At 43.5% G+C, this 20171-nt stretch overlaps 1 protein-coding gene across 2 annotated transcripts in view; it reads left to right on the top strand.

The window, feature by feature from the left end:
* Positions 1-4931, top strand: part of LOC124477267 (PDZ domain-containing RING finger protein 4-like) — a 91590-nt gene extending 86659 nt beyond the window's left edge. For both annotated transcript variants that reach the window (XM_047034965.1, XM_047034966.1), the window contains 3 exons: positions 290-391; positions 1276-1404; positions 2172-4931. In XM_047034965.1, coding sequence (XP_046890921.1) covers positions 290-391; positions 1276-1404; positions 2172-3680 — 1740 coding nt within the window. In that variant the 3' untranslated portion in view covers positions 3681-4931. The remainder of the gene's footprint in view (positions 1-289; positions 392-1275; positions 1405-2171) is intronic.
* The last annotated feature ends 15240 nt before the right edge of the window (positions 4932-20171 follow it).

The following is a 20171-nucleotide window of genomic DNA, read 5'->3' as shown; positions in this document are numbered from 1 at the left end:
GACAGCCCCATTACTCTGCCCACAAAAAGATGGACGCCCCCTGTCAGTGGCCAGTTAATTGTGTGCCTAGATGTATGAATGTTGCCGGATGCTTTCGTCGCAGAGACGAGGGCTTCTGCCAGACCACTGCCCTGCTTATAATCAATTCTCAATCCAGCGTCTTTCAATAAAACAACCCAAACTGTGTAGACCCTTAGCACATGCTTACTGTATCATGCAATGGGTTAGGGTTAGCTGGTTTGTGTGTGCGTCTGGGTGATTGTTTGTGCGTGTGTGTTGTTCTCCTCAGATTAATGGTCAGGACGTGCAGGACAGAGAGGAAGCTGTGGCCATGCTCTCCAGTGAGGACTGCAGGAACATCCTGCTGTTGGTGGCCAGACCTGAGATGCAGGTGAGTGTGGAGCAGGAGATCCTCAGACACTCGTGACCAGACCACCGGCATGCCTAATTTGCGGGTGGGCCATCAGATGTCCGTGAGCTGAGGCAAAGCAGTCTTTGGAATGCGATCCATGTGACACAGCGTGGTTTAGAAGGGTGATTGTAACCCAGAGCCAGGGCATTGAGGTCAAAACACAAATGCCATCAGTCCTCAAGTGGAGCCCTGTGCTCAGAGTAAACACGGCCAGGTTGTGACCTCACCTGCCCCACTGCCCCCCCTCCTCCCACCCCCCGCCCACGTGGTGAGACAGGGCCATGGCTGAGACATATCGTAATGTTTTATTTTTATGTAGCTGCGCTGTAATTGACTTCCAACGGTGAGCCATAAAATCTAATGGCATGCTAATACGGAGTGAGTTCAGGCCCAAGGCCACACTGGCTGTTCTGAGGAGAGAACACTGAGTGTGTTCCAGCTAGCCACCATTACAGACTCCCCCCCCCCCCCCCCCCCCCCTTTCTCCGTTGTGATTAAAGACGTATTTCGTAAACCTGAAGCTTCGAATATGGATCCCATTTGGTTTGAGTCGAACAAAGAACTGATGGATGACACTAAGGAACAGGGTCAAAGGTCAAGATGTGATGTCCATTAAAATGGATGGACCTCATCTCTCTGGTCAGTGTATGGCTTTTCAAGGACTGATGTCCCGGGACTATGTAGTGTTCACAAAGCTGTGAAAGCTCTACAGTGTGGGCCGCATGATCTTTGGTATATGATGTAAGTCATCGTCCTCTGTCCCCCTCTCCCTCCTTCTTTCCCTCCTTCTCTCCCTCCTTCTCTCCCTCCTTCTCTGCCTCCTTCTCTCCCTCCTTCTCTCCCTCCCTCCGTGTGAACCGAAGCTGGAGGAGGCCTGGCTGGACGATGAGCACAGTGAGTTCCTGGAGCAGTTGAAGATGGAGATGCTGGAGGAGCAGCAGAGGGAGGAGATGGAGCTGGTCGCCCTGCAGGAGGAACAGGAGCACGACCAGGTCGAACACGCACACACACACTCATCCACACAAACACACGCACACACATGTAGACACACACTCAAAAACATCTGAATTCCAAGCTAAAATGCTAAGGTATATGTAGGCTACTATTGATATTTATCTGACCTAAGGCATAATGTGCATCATTGAGTTGCCTCAAATGGTGAAATCATTTCAGGCATAAGTAACTGTTCAAATCATAAGATACTTCAATACGTCAAAAAATAGGGCTGTTTGAAATTATTACTAGTCTAGAGCACTTGTATATAAAATCAAACTCTGTATTGATGTTCTCAAATCTAGCGAAAACATTCAATGCTCTTTGAAATATGAATATAGTGCATGAATATGGATGGGTGAGCCTTGTAAATTCCAAACATCGGCAATAATTTACAATTTTGTGTTTTGTCGAGAGATTAGCATATTATAAAATGGGTGGAAATAGAAGTTCAAAGTCGGTAAAGCATTGCAGAGAAATTGAAGTGATTCCCAAAGCAGTAGACTGGTATAACAGAAGTCCACCAGAGGGGAGAGAACCCCAGGAGGAAAGCGCTGGAACTGGTGTTCCTCAGAAAATCCCATCTAGCTATGAATATCATTGACATTGTTCTGGATTTACACTTTATGTTGTGTTGGATTCCAGACACAGGCAGCACAGTCATACTCTCAGCCAAAGAGAAAACCTTCAGAAGTAGTGGAGCTTTGATCTGTAATATCACAAATGTCTTTCAAGAACTCATCAGATTTCTCTCTTTTTTTCGTAGACAAAAGAGGAGGACGACCTGATAACAGACACAGCCACCTGTTCCTTTCTCACTCAGAACAAGGACAGAGGGGTGGGGCTTAGGAACAGAGGCCCAAGCTCCGAGCACGACGTCCTGGCCCAGATTCAACGCAGGCTGTCCCAGTGCCTGAGAGACACGCACAGCCAGGACACGCACATCCTAGAGGAGGAGGAGGAAGAGGAGGAGACGGAGGGCGACCGTTTCCAGCAGTTGCTGGAGCTGAAGTGTCAGATCCGGAACAGCGGTGAGTACGACCTGTTCTACAGCCGCCGCAGTACCATCGAGTGCAGCCTGGGGGAGCCAGTGGGCATGCAACATGAGCTACGCATGCTCAACGATGAACTGCGCAGCATTGAGCTGGAGTGCCAGAACATCATGCAGGCCCACAAGCTCCGGAAGGGCCAGGGTGACCAGCACCAGGCTGGCCGGCCCATGCCGCCCTCCAAGGACCCCGTCCAGGGGGGTGTCCCCCAAAGCAGGGGCAAGCTGGTGGACATCAAGGAGCGTCCGGAGAAGTCGGACAAGGACAGCTCCAGTGCGTACAACACCGCGGAGAGCTCGCGGAGCACTCCCCTGGCCATGGACCGCTCCCCGGAGCACTCGCTGCAGAGGAGGATGGTGGCCATCACCAACCAGAGAAATTTGCGCAGCACCAGCCGGCTGGCGGGCGGCCTTTCCCCCAGCCCAAGCCCCAGCCCCAGCCCCAGCCCTTCCCACCAGCGCACCCCCGTCCCAGGCAAGAGCAGCAGCCCGGACCACAGCAACCCCTCTGAGTCGGACCAGACAACCCAGGCGGAGGAGGGGAGGAGCGGGAAGATGATGGTCCCCTCCAGGGGCTCCCAGATCCCCTACCTGTCCCCATCTCACAGCTCCCAGCACAGGCAGGCCAATGGCTCCATCCCAGCCCACGCACGCCACTACCAGAGCTACATGCAGCTGATCCAGCAGCGATCGGCCGTGGAGTACGCCCAGAGCCAGCTCAGCCTGGTCAGCGTCTGCAAGGAGCCCCAGCGGCCCGCCAACGAGCCCAAGATGGAGTGGAAGGTGAAGATCCGCAGCGACGGCACGCGCTACATCACCAAGAGGCCCGCGAGGGACAAGATCCTCCGCGAGCGCGCCCTCAAGATCAAGGAGGAGCGCAGCGGGGGGATGACCACGGACGACGACGCAATGAGCGAGATGAAGATGGGGAGGTACTGGAGCAAGGAGGAGAGGAAGCAGCACTTGATGAGAGCCAAGGAGCAGAGAAGGAGGAGGGAGTTTATGCAGAGGAGCAGGTTGGAGAGCTTGAGGGAGAGCCCGCAGAGCAGCAGCGAAGGACGGAAGGAGGTCAGCATCATCGAGCTGAGCCACAAGAAGATGATGAAGAAACGCAACAAGAAGATCCTGGACAACTGGATGACTATACAAGAGCTGATGACACACGGGGCAAAAGCCCCCGAGGGTGCTAAGGTCCACAACGCCTTTCTCTCAGTCACTACTGTATAATAGTAAAACAAACACACACAATCTACCCCATGTGGTATATAATATACTTGCCTCGTTCAATGTGGCGTTTTTATGCGGACATTAGGAATATTTTTCACACTTTGTAACCCGAAAAAAGCATTTTGTAAAGAATTTACCAATGGTTTTGTCATGGCTTTTTTTAATGTTTTCATTCTTTTTTTCCATATCTCAGTATTTCATAAAACACTTTTGTATGAAATGATTGAGCAATTATTTTTCTTGGTTCAACCTAAATGTATATCTTTACAATTATTTTCATACTTTGGTTCGGTTTAACCCTTATCCCCAAGTAACCAGATGTTTTAATTTGAATGTATAGAGACATATTCAGACCAGAATGATTCAGATGTTCCGGTACACCAGACAGCTTCTATATTTCTACAGTCTCCTTGCTACAATAACTTTCTTCCTCTTGTGACCTTTCATCACACATACGGCACAGACAGTGACACTAACAGCGGTTTAAGGTTTACAACTCAGCAACAACAGTTTACTGCAACACACAAGCCAAAAATACACGGATTTGACAAAGGTAACATATATTTAGTGTATGACACACCGTTTGTAAGGAAAGCCTAGAAGTACAATATGACAACATGGTGAATAATGTTCGACTATGTATTCATTACAAACATACAGGAGAGGTTGAATGATAATGTAATGGTATACTCTGCACTCTACCTTCATTGCATTGATTATGTTGATGATTATTTTATTTTTGTACTAACCATACTTATTGCATAATGTTACCCAACATAGCCTTAACAGTTCTTTGATTGAAAAATTCATTGACCTTATTTTGGGCAAGCTGGCTTTACAAATATGACCAATCCTTAGAAGTCAGGATATTACTTAACGTCAATAAAAAGTACTTAATATTTTTAAATACATGATTTAGAAAGGAAAATAATACACGTTATGTTATTTGCCACCCATTAGAATCTCCCATACAATGATTAACAATTAAGTACCCACTTAGATGACTGCAACTTAGCTTTCAGTACACTTTCAGCACATTTTAAAATGTTTAAATCAAGTTGCCATCTAAATGCATACATGCCTGTCAGGTTAGGTGTACAGCATATACTTGTTTCATAAATGCCTCATTTTCAGTGAAATAATGTAAATTCCAATTCAATCCCTGTATTTGTTTCAAGTCAATGTCAATGGTCTTACTTCAAGTAATATGTAGATGGAACATTTGTAGCCAGGTAAATGTGTGGTAATTGTGATCATCGAAAAAAGAAATCTGAATAAATTATTGTTTTTTTTCTTTAAAAGTCTCTGCATTCATGTGTTAACTATTCTGACCTCTCTGATTGGCTGTTAGTTCAATTCACCATAGGGAAGTGTGTTTTGTGTTATTGTGTGTCCTCCAAAACAGAAAATAACTCATTCATCAGAGAAACATTTCTACCTTGGAAGATTTTGTCTCACAGCAAACACATGAACTGAAACGGAAGACAAATTCAATTAAAATCTCCTTCCACTCGAATTGCTCTCTGTTCATTAAAATATACCAACCACTAAATCATTTCAGTGGGCTTGTCACAAGCATGGGAAGGCTATTGGGATAGTTGGGATAATTATATTATATATGATCTTATGAAAGGCTTGCCTTGTCTGTAGTTGACATTGGACTGTCACTGTCTTGACTTGTGTTATACTTGAGGATTTCTAGTTAATTGAATATGTGCTATATTCTCTTTTTAGGAAATATTGAGCCAGCTACAGTATATCATCACAATAGACTAAAATAACACCCAATTACACTAGGAATTACAGGAAGGGATTGTCAAAAGAAAGTGACCCAATTTTCCCTAAAAGTGTACATAGGTAAGCCGAGTAGAGAATATTCTGTATGTATGTATTGTGTCATCCCCATGATAATCTATGATTAAAGACCAACATTATTTACTTTGAAAGTCATAGTGCACGTGGCTACCATTGAGGAAGCTGTTGTTTGATACAACAGCAGAATATCCTCACACAGTTACTATGTAAGCCTCTTATATAAGCTTCCTGCAATGTATGGTCTGCTCAGTGATGCAAAAGCAGAGAACATGTTTCTCATTGAGGATGACATTGAGATGAGCAAGACCTGTCCTCCCTTGTTATGAATGGCTCATTCCAGACCCAGTCCAGTGCACTTTAAATAATTTCAATTTACACAACGACCGAGAACAGAGGTTGAGCCAGTGTGTGAAATGTTGACTCCCACTGACCTAAAACCCCATTTGCTGTTCTTCTATTTTGGTCATTTTAATTGCGTATGCAGATAGGCCATTAATATCAAATTGGAATGACATAGAAGTTGTTTGGGTTGTACCAACTGATAGCCTCGGCTCCAGATAATCAAGTCCATTCCAGAGCCCTGGGATGATCTGGTCAGGTGTAATTAAAAGTGAGCCTGTGACAGCGGTGGCATTTGTCAAAGCCATCCAGCAGTTTAAATACCAGTCCGTCCTGACAGAAATGTCAAACAGATAGCAGAGCACATCGCTTCTGCTTGCCTCTCTCTCTCTCTCTCTCTCTCTCTCTCTCTCTCTCTCTCTCACTCTGTCTCTCTCTCTCTCTCTCTCTCTCTCTCTCTCTCTCTCTCTCTCTCTCTCTCTCTCTCTCTCTCTGCATAAACGCACACTCGCTACTGCATTTCTCCATTATGAATGTTGGCTGATAACCTTTAGGATTTCCTGAACAGCAAAAACTACAAATTTACTCTCATTATCCAGCAAGAGGGGCTGATGTTTATGGATGCCTAAATCTCTTGAACATGGTGACAAACCTTGTTGCTATGATGTATCTCCCACTGACCGAGTGGCTGGCTCTATGGGTTGAATGAGGCATGCAACAAACTGGTAATTGCTGCAGATGATGTGCCTCTTGATCTGACTGTGGATACTGATGGCAGCTGTAGCAACAGTGTCATGGTAATGGGTTCTGTTCAGCTTTGCTGAGCCAACACACGACAGTGTGCCAATCAAATAGATTGAAATCAAATAGCTCCAGCAAGTGTTATCGTATATTTTAGGGGGAGTTTGCGTGTTTCATTTCTTGTTTCCAAGGTCTGTGAGGACTCAGAGGACTCCAGGGGGGGCATCCCGTGATCAGGACCCAACCAGTGATCCTCAACTGAAATATGTGCATCCCGACGGGTATGTAAAAAAAGATCCCAAAACTGTTTCATCTGAAATGTGAAAATTGGCTCAAGAACTTCTAGTTTCTTGCTGTGTTCCAGATCATCTCTTTCTCTTGTAAATGATTATCATTAGACAGAAACGACTGGGGTATCTATTTTCATCCACAACAGCAGCATCGCTCAGTTTTCCATCTGATTATCCCGCTGACCCGCCCATGGGAGGCAGTCGTGCCCAGAAGGCCACAATCTCTCTCTTTCTGTGAGCAGTGATCCTTTTGTTATCTAGCAACCTGTGGATCAATGGCTTAGCAACACTGATCCTTCCATCAGTTCCAACTGCGTTGAATCTGTCAAGAATAAAACAAAACCAGTTTCTTCCTAGGGTGAAGTGCTTTTCAATAACAGCTTGAAACCAGCCCACAATTGACTTTGGCACTACACTTAATCACAGTGAGACTAAATACTTTTTTCACAAAACGCTATTTCAGTGTCTACCATGCCTAATTTGGAGGCCTTGTATGCTATTGTATGCTATGTAGTGTTACTTTTGGCAGTATATACAAATCAAAATAAAACCAGCAAAGGAACTCATCTTGTCCAAAGCGGTCTTTCTCATATTGCTTCAGGCAGGCTTGAAATGTGTCAAAAGTGCCAAAAGCAGGAAATAACTAGCCGAGACTGTTTCCATTGATATTCCTATGTGGTGTTCATTCATAGTATGACACCCATAATTACCAGGGTGCAGTTGTGTTCCCCATATCTGACAGCAGGTCCAAGCAGCCCGACACTTCAATAAAAGAGTGGTTAGCATGTATACTGGCCCAGATTTCAATCTGTTCAATGATCAATTCATACACATACTGTAGCCTCTCCAGGAAAGGCATACAATCACTACCCTAGGGTCTTATACACGTTAAAGTTTCAAGTTTTCAAATTTGTTACAAGTACAGACACATTGGAGTCTTAAACCTATGAGCTACTATTCTTATCAACAATGTATCTAGTATGAATGTTAAAAAGGTGTTTTAATATGATTGAATAATCAACATCTTAGAATAACCTAAGCCTGTATATACAGCGAGGGAAAAAAAGATTGGATCCCCTGCTGATTTTGTCCGTTTGCCCACTGACAAAGAAACGATCAGTCTATCATTTTTATGGTAGTTTTATTTGAACAATGAGAGATAGAATAACATTAAAAATATCCAGAAAAATGCACGTCAAAATAGTTATACATTGATTTGCATTTTAATGAGTGACATAAGTCTTGGACCCCCTCTCAATCAAAAAAAATTCTGTTTCCCAGGTGTCTTTTATACAGGTAACAAAATGAGATTAGGAGCACTCCCTTTAAGAGTGTGCTCCTAATCTTAGATCGTTCCCTGTATAAAAGACACCTGTCCACAGAAGCAAGCAATCAATCAATCAGATTCAAAACTATTCACCATGGCCGAGACCAAAGAGCTGTCCAAGGATGTCAGGGACAAGATTGTAGACCTACACAAGGCTGGAATGGGCTACAAGACCATCGCCAGGCAGCTTGGTGAGAAGGTAACAACAGTTGGTGTGATTATTCGCAAATGGAAGGAACACTAAGGAACTGTCAATCTCCCTCGGTCTGGAGCTCCATGCAAGATCTTACCTCGTGGAGTTGCAATGATCATGAGAACGGTGAGGAGTCAGCCCAGAAATGCTCGGGAGGATCTTGTCAATGATCTCAAGGCAGCTGGGACAATGGTCACCAAGAAAACAATTGGTTAAACACTACGCCGTGAAGGACTGAAATCCTGCAGCACTCGCAAGATCTCCCTGCTCAAGAAACACCGGCCAATCTGAAGTTTGCCAATGAACATCTGAATGATTCAGAGGAGAACTTAACCTCATTTTCAAACACCCTGGCTAAGTTTACTCAACATTTCTATTGTATATTTACTTGTATTCTTGTCCTGTATGTTTTTTTTTATTGATGTTCTTTGATATGGGCCAAGTGCCTGAAATAAAGCTGAAGTGTAAAAATGTAAATGTGTTGTGGTCAGATGAGACCAAAATCAGGCTCTTTGCCATTCGTTTTTCTCAATTACTAAAACACTAAAACCCATTGGCTGAAGAAAGTTCTTGGTTGCCTAAACTCATGTACTAATTGTGCCTGTCTGTTGTCAATACCTTACACCATTTTACGTGGTAAAACACAATTTGCAGACCTCACTTAGAATTTTCAGCAAAACTCTAAACACATTCTCATTTTTAAAACACATTCTGCACTCTAATGCACATGTCATCCATACTGGTAAACACAAATGGCAACAATCAAATACAAATATAGAAAACATGTCATTGTCTAAACACAACCACTCAAAATTGATTTCACTTGTTTCAAATGATGTGACACAACCAATATAAGCCAGTTCAGAGAGGTGGGAAAATTCTGCTTGCGATGTTGACAAAGTGCTCTGGCCTAACCCAGCCCAAGACAAGAAGAAGCACATTGATCACATGTTTACTCCTTATATTTTTGTCCCTTTTACTGTCGTATTGTATTCTGTTGTGCATTGTATGCTGTATACTGTACAATGAACAAATTGTATGGCCCTTTTTCCATTTGCTACAGTAACAGTACTGACTGCTCAATAGATTTTGACTGGTTGCAAGTTCATATCAACAAAGAACAAGAGTGAGTTGCAAAGAGCAAAGCAGAGTAGTAATTTCTGATAAATTTTGAGCTACTATGAAAGAACATGTTTTTTGTTCATCAAAAGACAATGACGGATGAATATTTTTTTTTTTATTATGTAAATAATATCTCCCTAAGAACTATATGTTTTGAACAATGTGTTTTCTATTTTTTGGTGTATTGTTTACTGACTGCTTGATAGTGTATATCAAGGCGGGAATGTCCCTGTACTTACTGTAAGTTGCTCTGGATAAGAGCGTCTACTAACTGACTAAATGTAAATGTATATAATGTTGATCACTTTGTTTATGATTTGAGAGCAGTGTTTGATTTTGAGCACAGGTAAATCTGTTTTGAGGAAAAAGTTTCATTTTGGAAGAGGATTCAGAGGTTTTGTAAATAGCGCATTAAGATGAGGTTTTGTTTTTTGTTTTGAGAAAGTGGTTGACTGTTTCAAGAAATGTATTTTAGCAATTGTGAAAAACTGTAACTCAACTCACTGTGTTCGGAGGAGGAATCCCGCCTATGACCCTTAGTACACCATCCCCACTGTCAAACACGGAGGTGGAAGCTTTATGCTTTGGGGGTGTTTTTCTGCTAAGGGGACAGGACAACTTCACCGCATCAAAGGGACGATGGACAGGGCCATGTACCGCCAAATCTTGGGTGAAAACCTCCTTGCCTCAGCCAGGGCATTGAAAATGGGTTGTGGATGGGTATTCCAGCATGACAATGACCCAAAGCACACGGCCAAGGCAACAAAGGAGTGGCTCAAGAAGAAGCACATTAAGGTCCTGGAGTAGCCTAGCCAGTCTCCAGACCGTAATCCCATCTGTGGAGGTTCGAGTTGAAGTTTCGAGTTGCCAAACGTCAGCCTCGAAACCTTAATGACTTGGAGAAGATCTGCAAAGAGGAGTGGGACAAAATAGCAGCTGGGATGTGTGCAAACCTGGTGGCCAACTACAAGAAACATCTGACCTCTGTGATTGCCAACAAGGGTTTTGCCACCAAGTACTTAGTCATGTTTTGCAGAGGGATAAAATACTTATTTCACTCATTAAAATGCAAATCAGTTTATAACAATTTTTACATGTGTTTTTCTGGATTTAATTTTTTCTCTCTCACTGTTCAAATACAGTTAAAATTATAGACTGATCATTTCTTTGTCAGTGGGCCAACGTACAAAATCAGTTGAGGATACAAAAAAAAAATTCCCTCACTGTATTTGTATATAAGTAAAGTGACTTGTAAAATGAAAGCTTGGTTTGGTTTCTGGATGAGGAAGACAGTTTCCACGAGAAGGACTTAGATCCCTGAAGGCTGGCGGCTGTTATAGTTGTTTTTGTTCACTCCTGGTAGTTTTGTTTGTTGGGCAAATTTGGCAAGGTGCTTTTATGGGATTGTGACGCATTCATCTGGTGTGATTCTGATCCTTTCGCTGCACTGCATGTCATTTTTTTGTTTTGTCTTTACCGTGAGCAAACGTGTTTTATCCAATTAGGCAAAAACCTGTGAATTTTACAGGGATAATTAGAGCACTAATTACAATTCATTATTCATGAAATGTGCGACCCTCTATTCAAAGTGCAATGGTAAAAACTCTCAAGCATGTATTATTTATTTGGATTCTAATCAGAACACCTAGGTACCATTAATGTGTTGAATTTTATAGAAAGTTCGTAGTAGACCTTGATGTTCAGGATTAGACAGATAACCAAATTAATTATTTAGCATAATTAATCAGTTTTATCATATCAGACAGTGTGGTTAGAAACAGACCACTGTGGCAAATATGTTAGTGTAGTGCAAATTCAGAAACTAGATATACTGTATGTTAGAAGCTAAAATCTTTAGGAAAGCCTAAAAAGTATCTGTTTGCCTTTTAAGATTTAGATACCTTCTCTCACTTATTCTTCCAGGTGTATACCATACAACAAATGCCAGACAGCCACAGTATCATTCTTTGTCAAAGATTGAGCTTAGTTTAGCATTGAATATTGGACTTTATAGCCTGGTTAGTATCTGTAGCTGCACAATATAAATAGAAATCGAAAGCTATCTTCTACTTGCCTCGCTGAGCACTGAAATTAACAAATGATGCCTGACACCTGGTTTATACAGCCTGTTTTACATTTAAGTCACAATGTAAACATTGATTCCCTCCACCCCTCCCTCATGACTTCAGTCTGGGCTCTCAGTGCTGATCTCTGTGCCATTTCATTAGTCATACCAAGCTCCATCTTTAATTGTTTTGAGTTCCCCTGTGAATTACATAGTGCGCCTGTCATGAGGAGATTTCACACTGGGTCTGGACCTGCATGGTCATAATTGGCTCCAGGCGTACCTCCTAATGAAATTTCCCTACCCACAGAAGCATGAAATGTGTGCTGTACCTTTGATATACACTCCAACCCGTGTGGCGAGGAGGCAGCCCAGGCAGCAGGGCTCCTGCTGGTCCTGGAGGCTCACCTGGGTGGAAGTTAATAAGTGTTTGCCCCGGTGGCCAGGTGTCCAGGTTGGGGTCTCTGCTAACTCAGCACTCTGGCTCGGGCTCCATCTGGGCTGCGGACTAGAAAGCTAAAAGGTCTGGTCATGATGTATGATCCTGCTGCCGCTTCCTGTATTATCATGACAAAGTACCTCCACGGTCCTCTTGCTCTTTAAGTGAGCAAGAAAATTGTATATTTGTCTGTATAGACATTGTCTTTAGGCTAGGGGAGTATCAACTGACAAAGATTAATTTGTAATGTTACCAGGTAATCATATTTTTGGGAGAAGGAGAGTTTAATGACTGTCCCAGTATTCGCCTGGAGGTGTAGAGTGTCACTTGCAACCTCACGTGAATGTCATCCTAGTAATGTTGCTTTAGGAACCTGTCTGCACCTGTCTGACATCTTCAAATTCCAAATATTCATTATCATTCATTCAAGCATCTGCTTTTGACATGTTGCAGTGCACCGAAAGATAAGTCTGGTATTGACTCTAAAGTACAACCTTTTCTTCTGCTCTGTCTTTGAAGTCGGCAGAACAAGGTAAGCTGCCTGCTGCACATTGAAGGATGAGACTTGAGCAACAGAATGACAAACAGAACCCACAGTGCCGATGTGGTCTACTGCACACTTTACTAGCTTGCTGTCTGACCCTCTCTGTGCCTCTGTGGAGGTGACCTTGACATGTTATGACTATTCTTCTTTATTAGGTTACGAAGGTCTGCTCAACATTATGATTCATGGCCACCAATTTTATAAGGCCCTAGAATTGTTTTAATGTGGCACTGGTAGATACGGTATCTTTAAAAAAGGACAATTTATGAAGGTAGTTTTTGCGAAAACAGGTCCTTTTTGATCTAGTTCACGTTCAAGATTCAAAATTCCTATTTTTGTGTGAATTGACAGATTATGTAAATTTGGTCAGACCAGAATTTCTTGACACTGTTAAGAGAAGGTCACATCTGAATAGTCACATTACAAGGGGGTTATTTATACCTGTATATTGTATGTAGGTTAAAAGCACGGTACAGCTTCACTTCCAGCTTACTGGTGGAAAATATTAGAAAGTAGAACAGGACAAAGCTCCCTTTGTGTACTGTACCATTTGCCACAAAGCTACCCATGCTTGTACATCTTCACACAGCCAATATATCACTGTCATGGCAGTCCTCCCCTTTCCAATGAGAAACATCCATACTCCACAGCCTGTTGGTTTAGGGGCGTTAAGATGTTTGTCTTCAGCGGATAGCTGTAATTGTCAGGAGGTATTCATCAACATTGACGGCGAGAAGCGGTTAGTAATTGGGTTTTATTTGTTTGGTAAACTATGTTAAGGAGATATAAGTCATGCTGCTAAGTTGGATCCGCCAGAGCTTGTTGTTATGCAAGTGTCAAAACCATGGAGGAATTCCACAGCTTTGTGTTTTTGACATAAAGAACGCATACCTCTCCGTTCCGATCTCTCTGGTGTTTGAGCCGCAAGGATGTAAATAGATAGCATTTTTGTTGCCGGCAATATGTAAATCTCTGTCTCTGAACCCTGGAAGATTCAGAGGATAAGTTTTTGTTCAGTAGATAATTAGCTGGGATTCCTCAAAGCACCAGCATCCTGAGGTGAGCCCTCGTCACCACCTGAGGACATGAGTACAGGAAGAACAATCTCATAAAGTATGTAAAGGTATGAGCTTCCTTTTGTACTTGGTAGGGTAACCATAGAAAACTGCTTAGGATGCAACATTATTCACAGCGGAAGCAGGCAGGCCTGTATGACAAAAGGACAGAATGGGATTACAGTCATTAGCCTGAGTGCAAGTGATTTCATTTTGGTTAAGCATCATTAGAGATGAGAAACATCTGGGTTGGGCAGCTGTCCCTGTATGGGTCTGGGGGGTGTACGCGTTGGATTAACTGGGCTGTAGCATGGCGTCATAGTTGGGTAGGAGCTGGAGACCTCAGAGACTGAACAGACAACATGGAACAATGCGGAAATGTGACAGTGCTGTGACCCACCCGACTAAAGTGACTGATTGTATTTAGTTAGAACACTTGTTAGAAGTCCATTCAAGTAAAGTCAATGAGAATTAACGTAAATGATGAAGGTCATTTTTGACGCAATAAATATGAAAATGTGTGCCACAAAGTGATCTGAGCTCAACAGCATGTCTTCTAGAACATGCTCATCTTATATCCTTAGAATGTCAGAATGCACACCAGCATTATGTATTCATCTTTTGTTACAACCACCTCATGCACCACCATCTAAAAGAGATGTCAAGAAGAAAGGCTGCGTCAAGCTGGGCTTTAAAACACTACTGGGTAGCTGTCACGTGAGAAACCTTGAAATCACATAGCACCTAACAAATAAGGCCCGGTAACTATGACTCTGACATAGCCTTTATCCAAAGATGCCTTAAAGTCGACAAATGTGCTGCTCAATACTCACTGTTCCACTGAGAATATCATATAGAATTGGTGTCAGTGGACAATCTTCTTTGAATTGCCCTGTGACTTGGTCTGTCGATGAGAAACTGCTTATTAGCCACCAACTGTGGCCTCTATCAGACTCATATTTGACATTATGCATCCAACTATTGGCTCTGAAAGAACATATCTGACTTCCCTGCCAGATAAACCGTTTCTAACGAGAAGGTTACACCACATTTATTGATGGGATGAGGATTCTGTCACATGGGGTTATCAGTTGCACCACAATTATGTCTTACAAGGCTCGGATTGCAAAGAAAATCTATTTCAAACCTCTTTGTTCTCCACAACAAAAAAACTGTTAATGTCCGATGATTCCAACTCCAGTTGTGCTAATTATCTGGCCTACAGTAATAGCCAGACATTTGCTTCAGTCATTTAGATCATCTGTGACAGATAACAAAAGAAATACGCTACGACCGACTTTTTGAAGTAGTTTTACAATTCCATTTTTTAAACCATATTTTAAACATACCATGTTCTGAATAAAATAATGTATCTTCCTGTGTACCTGATTGAATCCGTTTTTTCCTCCTCCGCAGGTCTGAACAGCCTCCTCTCTCTGCATCCTCTCTTCAAAGGATCGCAGTGGGCCTTAATGTTTGCTGATATCCAGACAAAAGACAAGCGTCTGTGCCACCCCGCTTCTTTATGACCCAGATTGGCCGTGTTCCTCATCCGCGACTCTCTCACCAGCATCCCATTATTGGAGGGAAGGAATCTGAGTAGCACCATGCATATGAATGGAAGTCCCAGCCAGTATTTCACCTCCCTTCCTCGCTCTCTATCTCTCTCTCATGCACCCTCGTTCACAAACAAAGGGGTCCTGTAGGCATACTGCAAATCAGATTAATTTCAACAATGAACCAGCTAGGTTCATATTTCTTATTTTAATAAGAAAAGCGTAGCGACCTGGTGGTCATTCATCCCTTGTTGGCCTGTCTGGAGGTGGATGCACAGGGAGGCTTCCCCTATAACACAGACAATAGCTCTTCCATCTCCCATAGACCATTAAGGATCATTCTTCGACAGTGCACTTAGGTATTGAAGGTATTAGATCAAAGTAAAATGGCCTATTTTAGATTGCTGTTTGGTGTGTATGGAAATAGGTGCATTTCAATGGCATGACTGAGTAGAAACATTCATTTCCCTAATTTGCATCACTATTCATCCTTTCTGAATATGGTTTTCAGAATAAGAGAAGACTACCAACCCTTTTGTTTGGGGAATGTAGCATCTCGGTTTGCAGTGTAAAAGTCTTTGAATTGTGGAGATGGAGAGGAGGCGGCCGTTTTTGAGTCTCCATGGATCTTTTAATCATCCTTAGCCTGTTAATATGAGAGTGTACGGATGCCCGCTTGCCCTCTCTTTGACCCCCTTTGATGCCAGTCAGTCTGCTCTAACTGCCCAAACTCTTCTGAGCTCCACTCACTCACACTGCTGATCAAATCTCTTGCCATTTTGTTTTCTCATTAAATATGACTGCTCTTCTTGACCCTACAGAGATAAAAGTGTTGAGGTTGAGAGAGGTCTGACTTGAATTCAGGTAAAGACCACCATAGGAAACATTTTAGATAACATCAACAGTCAAACAAGGTCTGTGCCTGCAGCAAAGCTGCTGGAATTGTTCCATTGTCAGGTCCAATGTTGCCGGGAAACAAACATCTTTCATTTAGAATGGATGCAGATTATCTTTGTTATTTGTAAACAAACCAGGCAAAATGGTCTTACCTCATTCTAGATGTTTCTCTGAGGCGAAGATCACTTACGACTCTGTTGTGAGTCAGGATTCATTCCATAGACTTACAAACCTCATGTAAACCTTACATACATTTCCGCAAAATATGAAACTGAAATAACATCATGATGATGATACAGATAGATAATAATATTGGGAGCATCTAATCCATGTCTTAAGAAAGTATAGAATGTAAATTAGTACATACTGTATCCTAGGAGATGACTGAGGAAGGTGGATACACAAAGATGGTTGTAAAGATGAACCTGTGTGACGAGCTGCAAAGCAGATCTGCAAAGCAGAGACCAACCTGATGTGATTGGGGCTCTCCAGTGTCATTCAAGCATTCACAAGTAGACAGGTTGACACACACCGATGTCCTTAAGAAGATGAACGTTCACCATGGAGGTCCCATCCCTGCACCATTCACCCCTTGTTCTTGACACTCATCTGTAATGGGTCACAAACCTCCAGTATTAGCAACAGAGATTTGTATATTCACTGTGAAAGATGTTCCTTGTTTTCTTGCCAGCAATTAATGATATATCTTTGTGAAAGGTTACGAATATCACATTTCCCATTTTCGGAGTCAATGGGGACAGCAGAGGTGAATTGACCATAGAAAAGAACTAATGAAAATCTCACATCACAGCAGACAAATCCTATTAAATATTGACGCTCCTTGTGTGTTTTAATAACACTTTAAGAATCCTCAGCATCACTCACCAGACCTGGGACGCTTGTGCTGGCTTGATACAGAGCATGAGGTCTACCATAGGCTAATGAAATGCATGTAAAGAATAAAAGTAATGAATTCAATTTCCCAGTGTGACAACGTGAACATGGCTGGTGATAAACACCCCCGGCCGGACTGGTGACCTTCCGCTTCTCTCCGGCGCCAGCTGACAAGGCCATGCATCACGACACGTCAGCAGCCATTTGCAATCGGCCTCGCACCCAAACTGCAGAGAGATGCGTTGCTTCAGAACGCTGCTTACATTTCGGCGAGCTGTCACATGGAATTACCCCAGTCGTAAAGCGTTTCCTTTTTCTTGACGGTGGCTGTTCTGCTGGTTGGAGTCTGGGTATGTCAAACACAGCTCGCCCCCGAGGGAAGGGGGAAAACTAACATGTTAGTAGGGCTGGCGGTGACATCGTTTTCTTAAAGACATGCATGCAAAGGTGTGCTGCATTGACAGGAGGAGATTCAAAAGAGTCAGGATCCTGAGGCAACGAGGCTCCTTTAACGCCCCCCCAGTCTGGGTTTCATGGGGAGAAGAAGAAGGAGACAGGAGGCTGTCACGTCACTCAGGAATCAAAACACATTCGGAGGTAAACAGAGAAAGCAGACTTGCACATTTTCATTCACCTGTCAATCCACGTTTCGTTTGATCTTATGTCACTGTCAGCCTCCATCCACGTTGACTGTGTGCAGATGTCCTTCATTTTGACTGAACACAACATGATGTATACAACCCAAATAAGTGGATGGGTTTGAATAAATCCATGCTAGTATTCTCCATGGGCTCACCTGTATTCCCAGCCAGGTGTTGAGTGGACCACGTCTTCATAGTCTTTTCATCAAATGTATATTCTGTAGACTGCTGTGTGAAGAACAATGCTCTCAACCTCCAATTATCACCTTCCGTTGCCTGCTTCCTTCCCACTGTCGTTCCTTTTTTTGGCAAATGAAAGGAAAACCCAGTGTTCTTTGGTATGGCTGGTTCAGGAACTGGTTTGATAAGCACAACAACGGTTATGTAGAGAAAGATAGAATACCAAAGAAATATAGGTCATAGTCTCCGACATTAATAGTACTGTTTCCTCCGCCTCGGTGGGGGGTCGTCACTGTGTCGCTCATTATATCGCAAAAATGGATCCTGGCACACGCTTTCCATACGTCGTACAGTTTTGTCTTTTGTCAAGCACACAGTGAGATGGGAATACCTCCTTGCACTCTTTTGATGAAAGGCCATAAAATATTAATTTCACAACAGCTGTCTGAGCCTCTACGTTATTTGACGTGGGCTGTCGGCCTTCTAATAATCTTCCCGGGTTTTGTCTCATTTGTGTGTCCCCACCGAGGTGCCTGTAATCTCCTTCATTATTAATCGCACTGAGAGGAAATGTCACGACGGCAACCTGCTCACAGACACAGCATCATTTAATTCTTGTTTACCACTCTTCCTCTTTCGCTCTGGTTAAGCCACCGCACACTTTCCCCTGAAGAATAGTCTTTTCATTCTGTCAGGACGCTGAGCATTAGCATTAAGATCAACAGCCTTTTCCCTGCCAGACACTTCTCATCAGCGATGGATCACAACAGCCAGTAGCTAATAGCATTGCCATGCGCTTGTATGTGTGTGTGTGTGTGAGTGTGTGAGGGAGTGCGTCTTATGAGAGGGAGCGTGTGTGTGTTTGTGTGTGCATGACACCTCTTTATGCAGTGATACGAGCAGAAGACATTTCCGGAGCTGATTTCCTTGCCCTCTCGCCGTGTGGCCTACTTCTCACTGGCCTCTCTGGATCAACACCCAGAGCAGGAGAATTTGTACCTGGCCAGGGCCCCCAAGGTGAGAAAAATAAAGGCCTGGGCTGTGGGCTAGTGGGGCTGGTGAAGACACTGGATGGAGGAGTATGAATCAGAAGAAGGAGGAGTTTGAGGTTGTTACTGTTGGGACTTTGGATTGGCGTTGGAGCTGGGGCTTGGTCTGAGAAAGTCCTTTAGAACTGGACCACAGAGTGAGCACTGATGTCGACCTTGAAAAGGAGGTATAGCGGTTCTCCAGGGAGGAGGCACAACATGGTGCTGTGGCTAGGGACCCAGCTCACGAAGGCGCCCGTGGGTTGAGCTGGGGGCATGTTGAGCACACACCAGCTGTCTCTCCTGCTCCTCCAGTATTTACTGACAGGCTCCCCATTGTCAGCTGTGGGACAGGGGAATGGCACCTGTCAGAATTATACATGGGCCTGCAGCTCCACAGACAGCCCCAAGGACAGATGGTGCTTGCCAGTATACATGGACTGTTCTCTGTTTGATATACTGGGAGGCAACCTGCCATGTGTCTCACTACACCTCCTCACCTTACGAGGGTAAAATATCTATATGAATCTGTCCATTGTTGGACAAATGTATGAGGATCTGAGGGTTTGTCAGCGTTTGCTCCTGTCTTGCGGCTTCTTTTGGTATTTTGAGTTATTGGAAACCATGAGCAATGCTTACTTTGTTCCCTCATAAAGTCGCTGATGTAGAACTGCACAATGAAAACAGGCAAATAAACATCAGTCTTTGCCAGATTCACGGGGTAAGTAAACATGCTTTTACGTCCTGCATAAACCATTCTCTTTCAAGTGTAGAAAGCTTATTCTTTTATAAAATGTGTTCACATAGGTTTTTCTTCACTGGGCACCGTACTTCCATTAATGCACACACTCAGCCAGAATCTTTGGGGGGGGGGGGGGGGGGGGGGGGGGGGGGGGGGGGGGGGGGGGGGGGGGGGGGGGGGGGGGGGGGGGGGGGGGGGGGGGGGGGGGGTTACATAAAAAGTATGTATGTTCCATTCATAATGGCCAATTCAACAAATAACACCTCTTCTGTCCCTAAGTCTGAGTGATTCTGCGGCAGTGTGCAATGTGTAAGCACCATTACAGAACCATTATCCCATTAACAAGCCTCTGAACTGTGTTTGCCAACTGCGAATGAAAGAGAAATATTAAACCTCTCATAAATAGATTTGCCATTACTTAAAGGAACTGTGAGACAACGAAAAGATACATTCTGAATAAAGGATAAGCAGGGATGAAGAAAAGCTGATAAATTATGAGTCTATTAAAATTCAAACAAAGGGAAGGCCTATTATTTGTTGTCAGCAGAGGCATTGATGAAAGATGGAGACCCTATTCAGAGATATCATCATTTCATTCAACCTGTCTGTTCTCATTCAGGAGA

This window comes from Hypomesus transpacificus, chromosome 14 (genome assembly GCF_021917145.1).
Source record: "Hypomesus transpacificus isolate Combined female chromosome 14, fHypTra1, whole genome shotgun sequence".
Lineage (NCBI taxonomy): Eukaryota > Metazoa > Chordata > Actinopteri > Osmeriformes > Osmeridae > Hypomesus > Hypomesus transpacificus.
The sequence above is the reverse complement of the archived record's forward strand: the minus strand, read 5'-3'. Positions and strand labels throughout refer to the sequence as shown.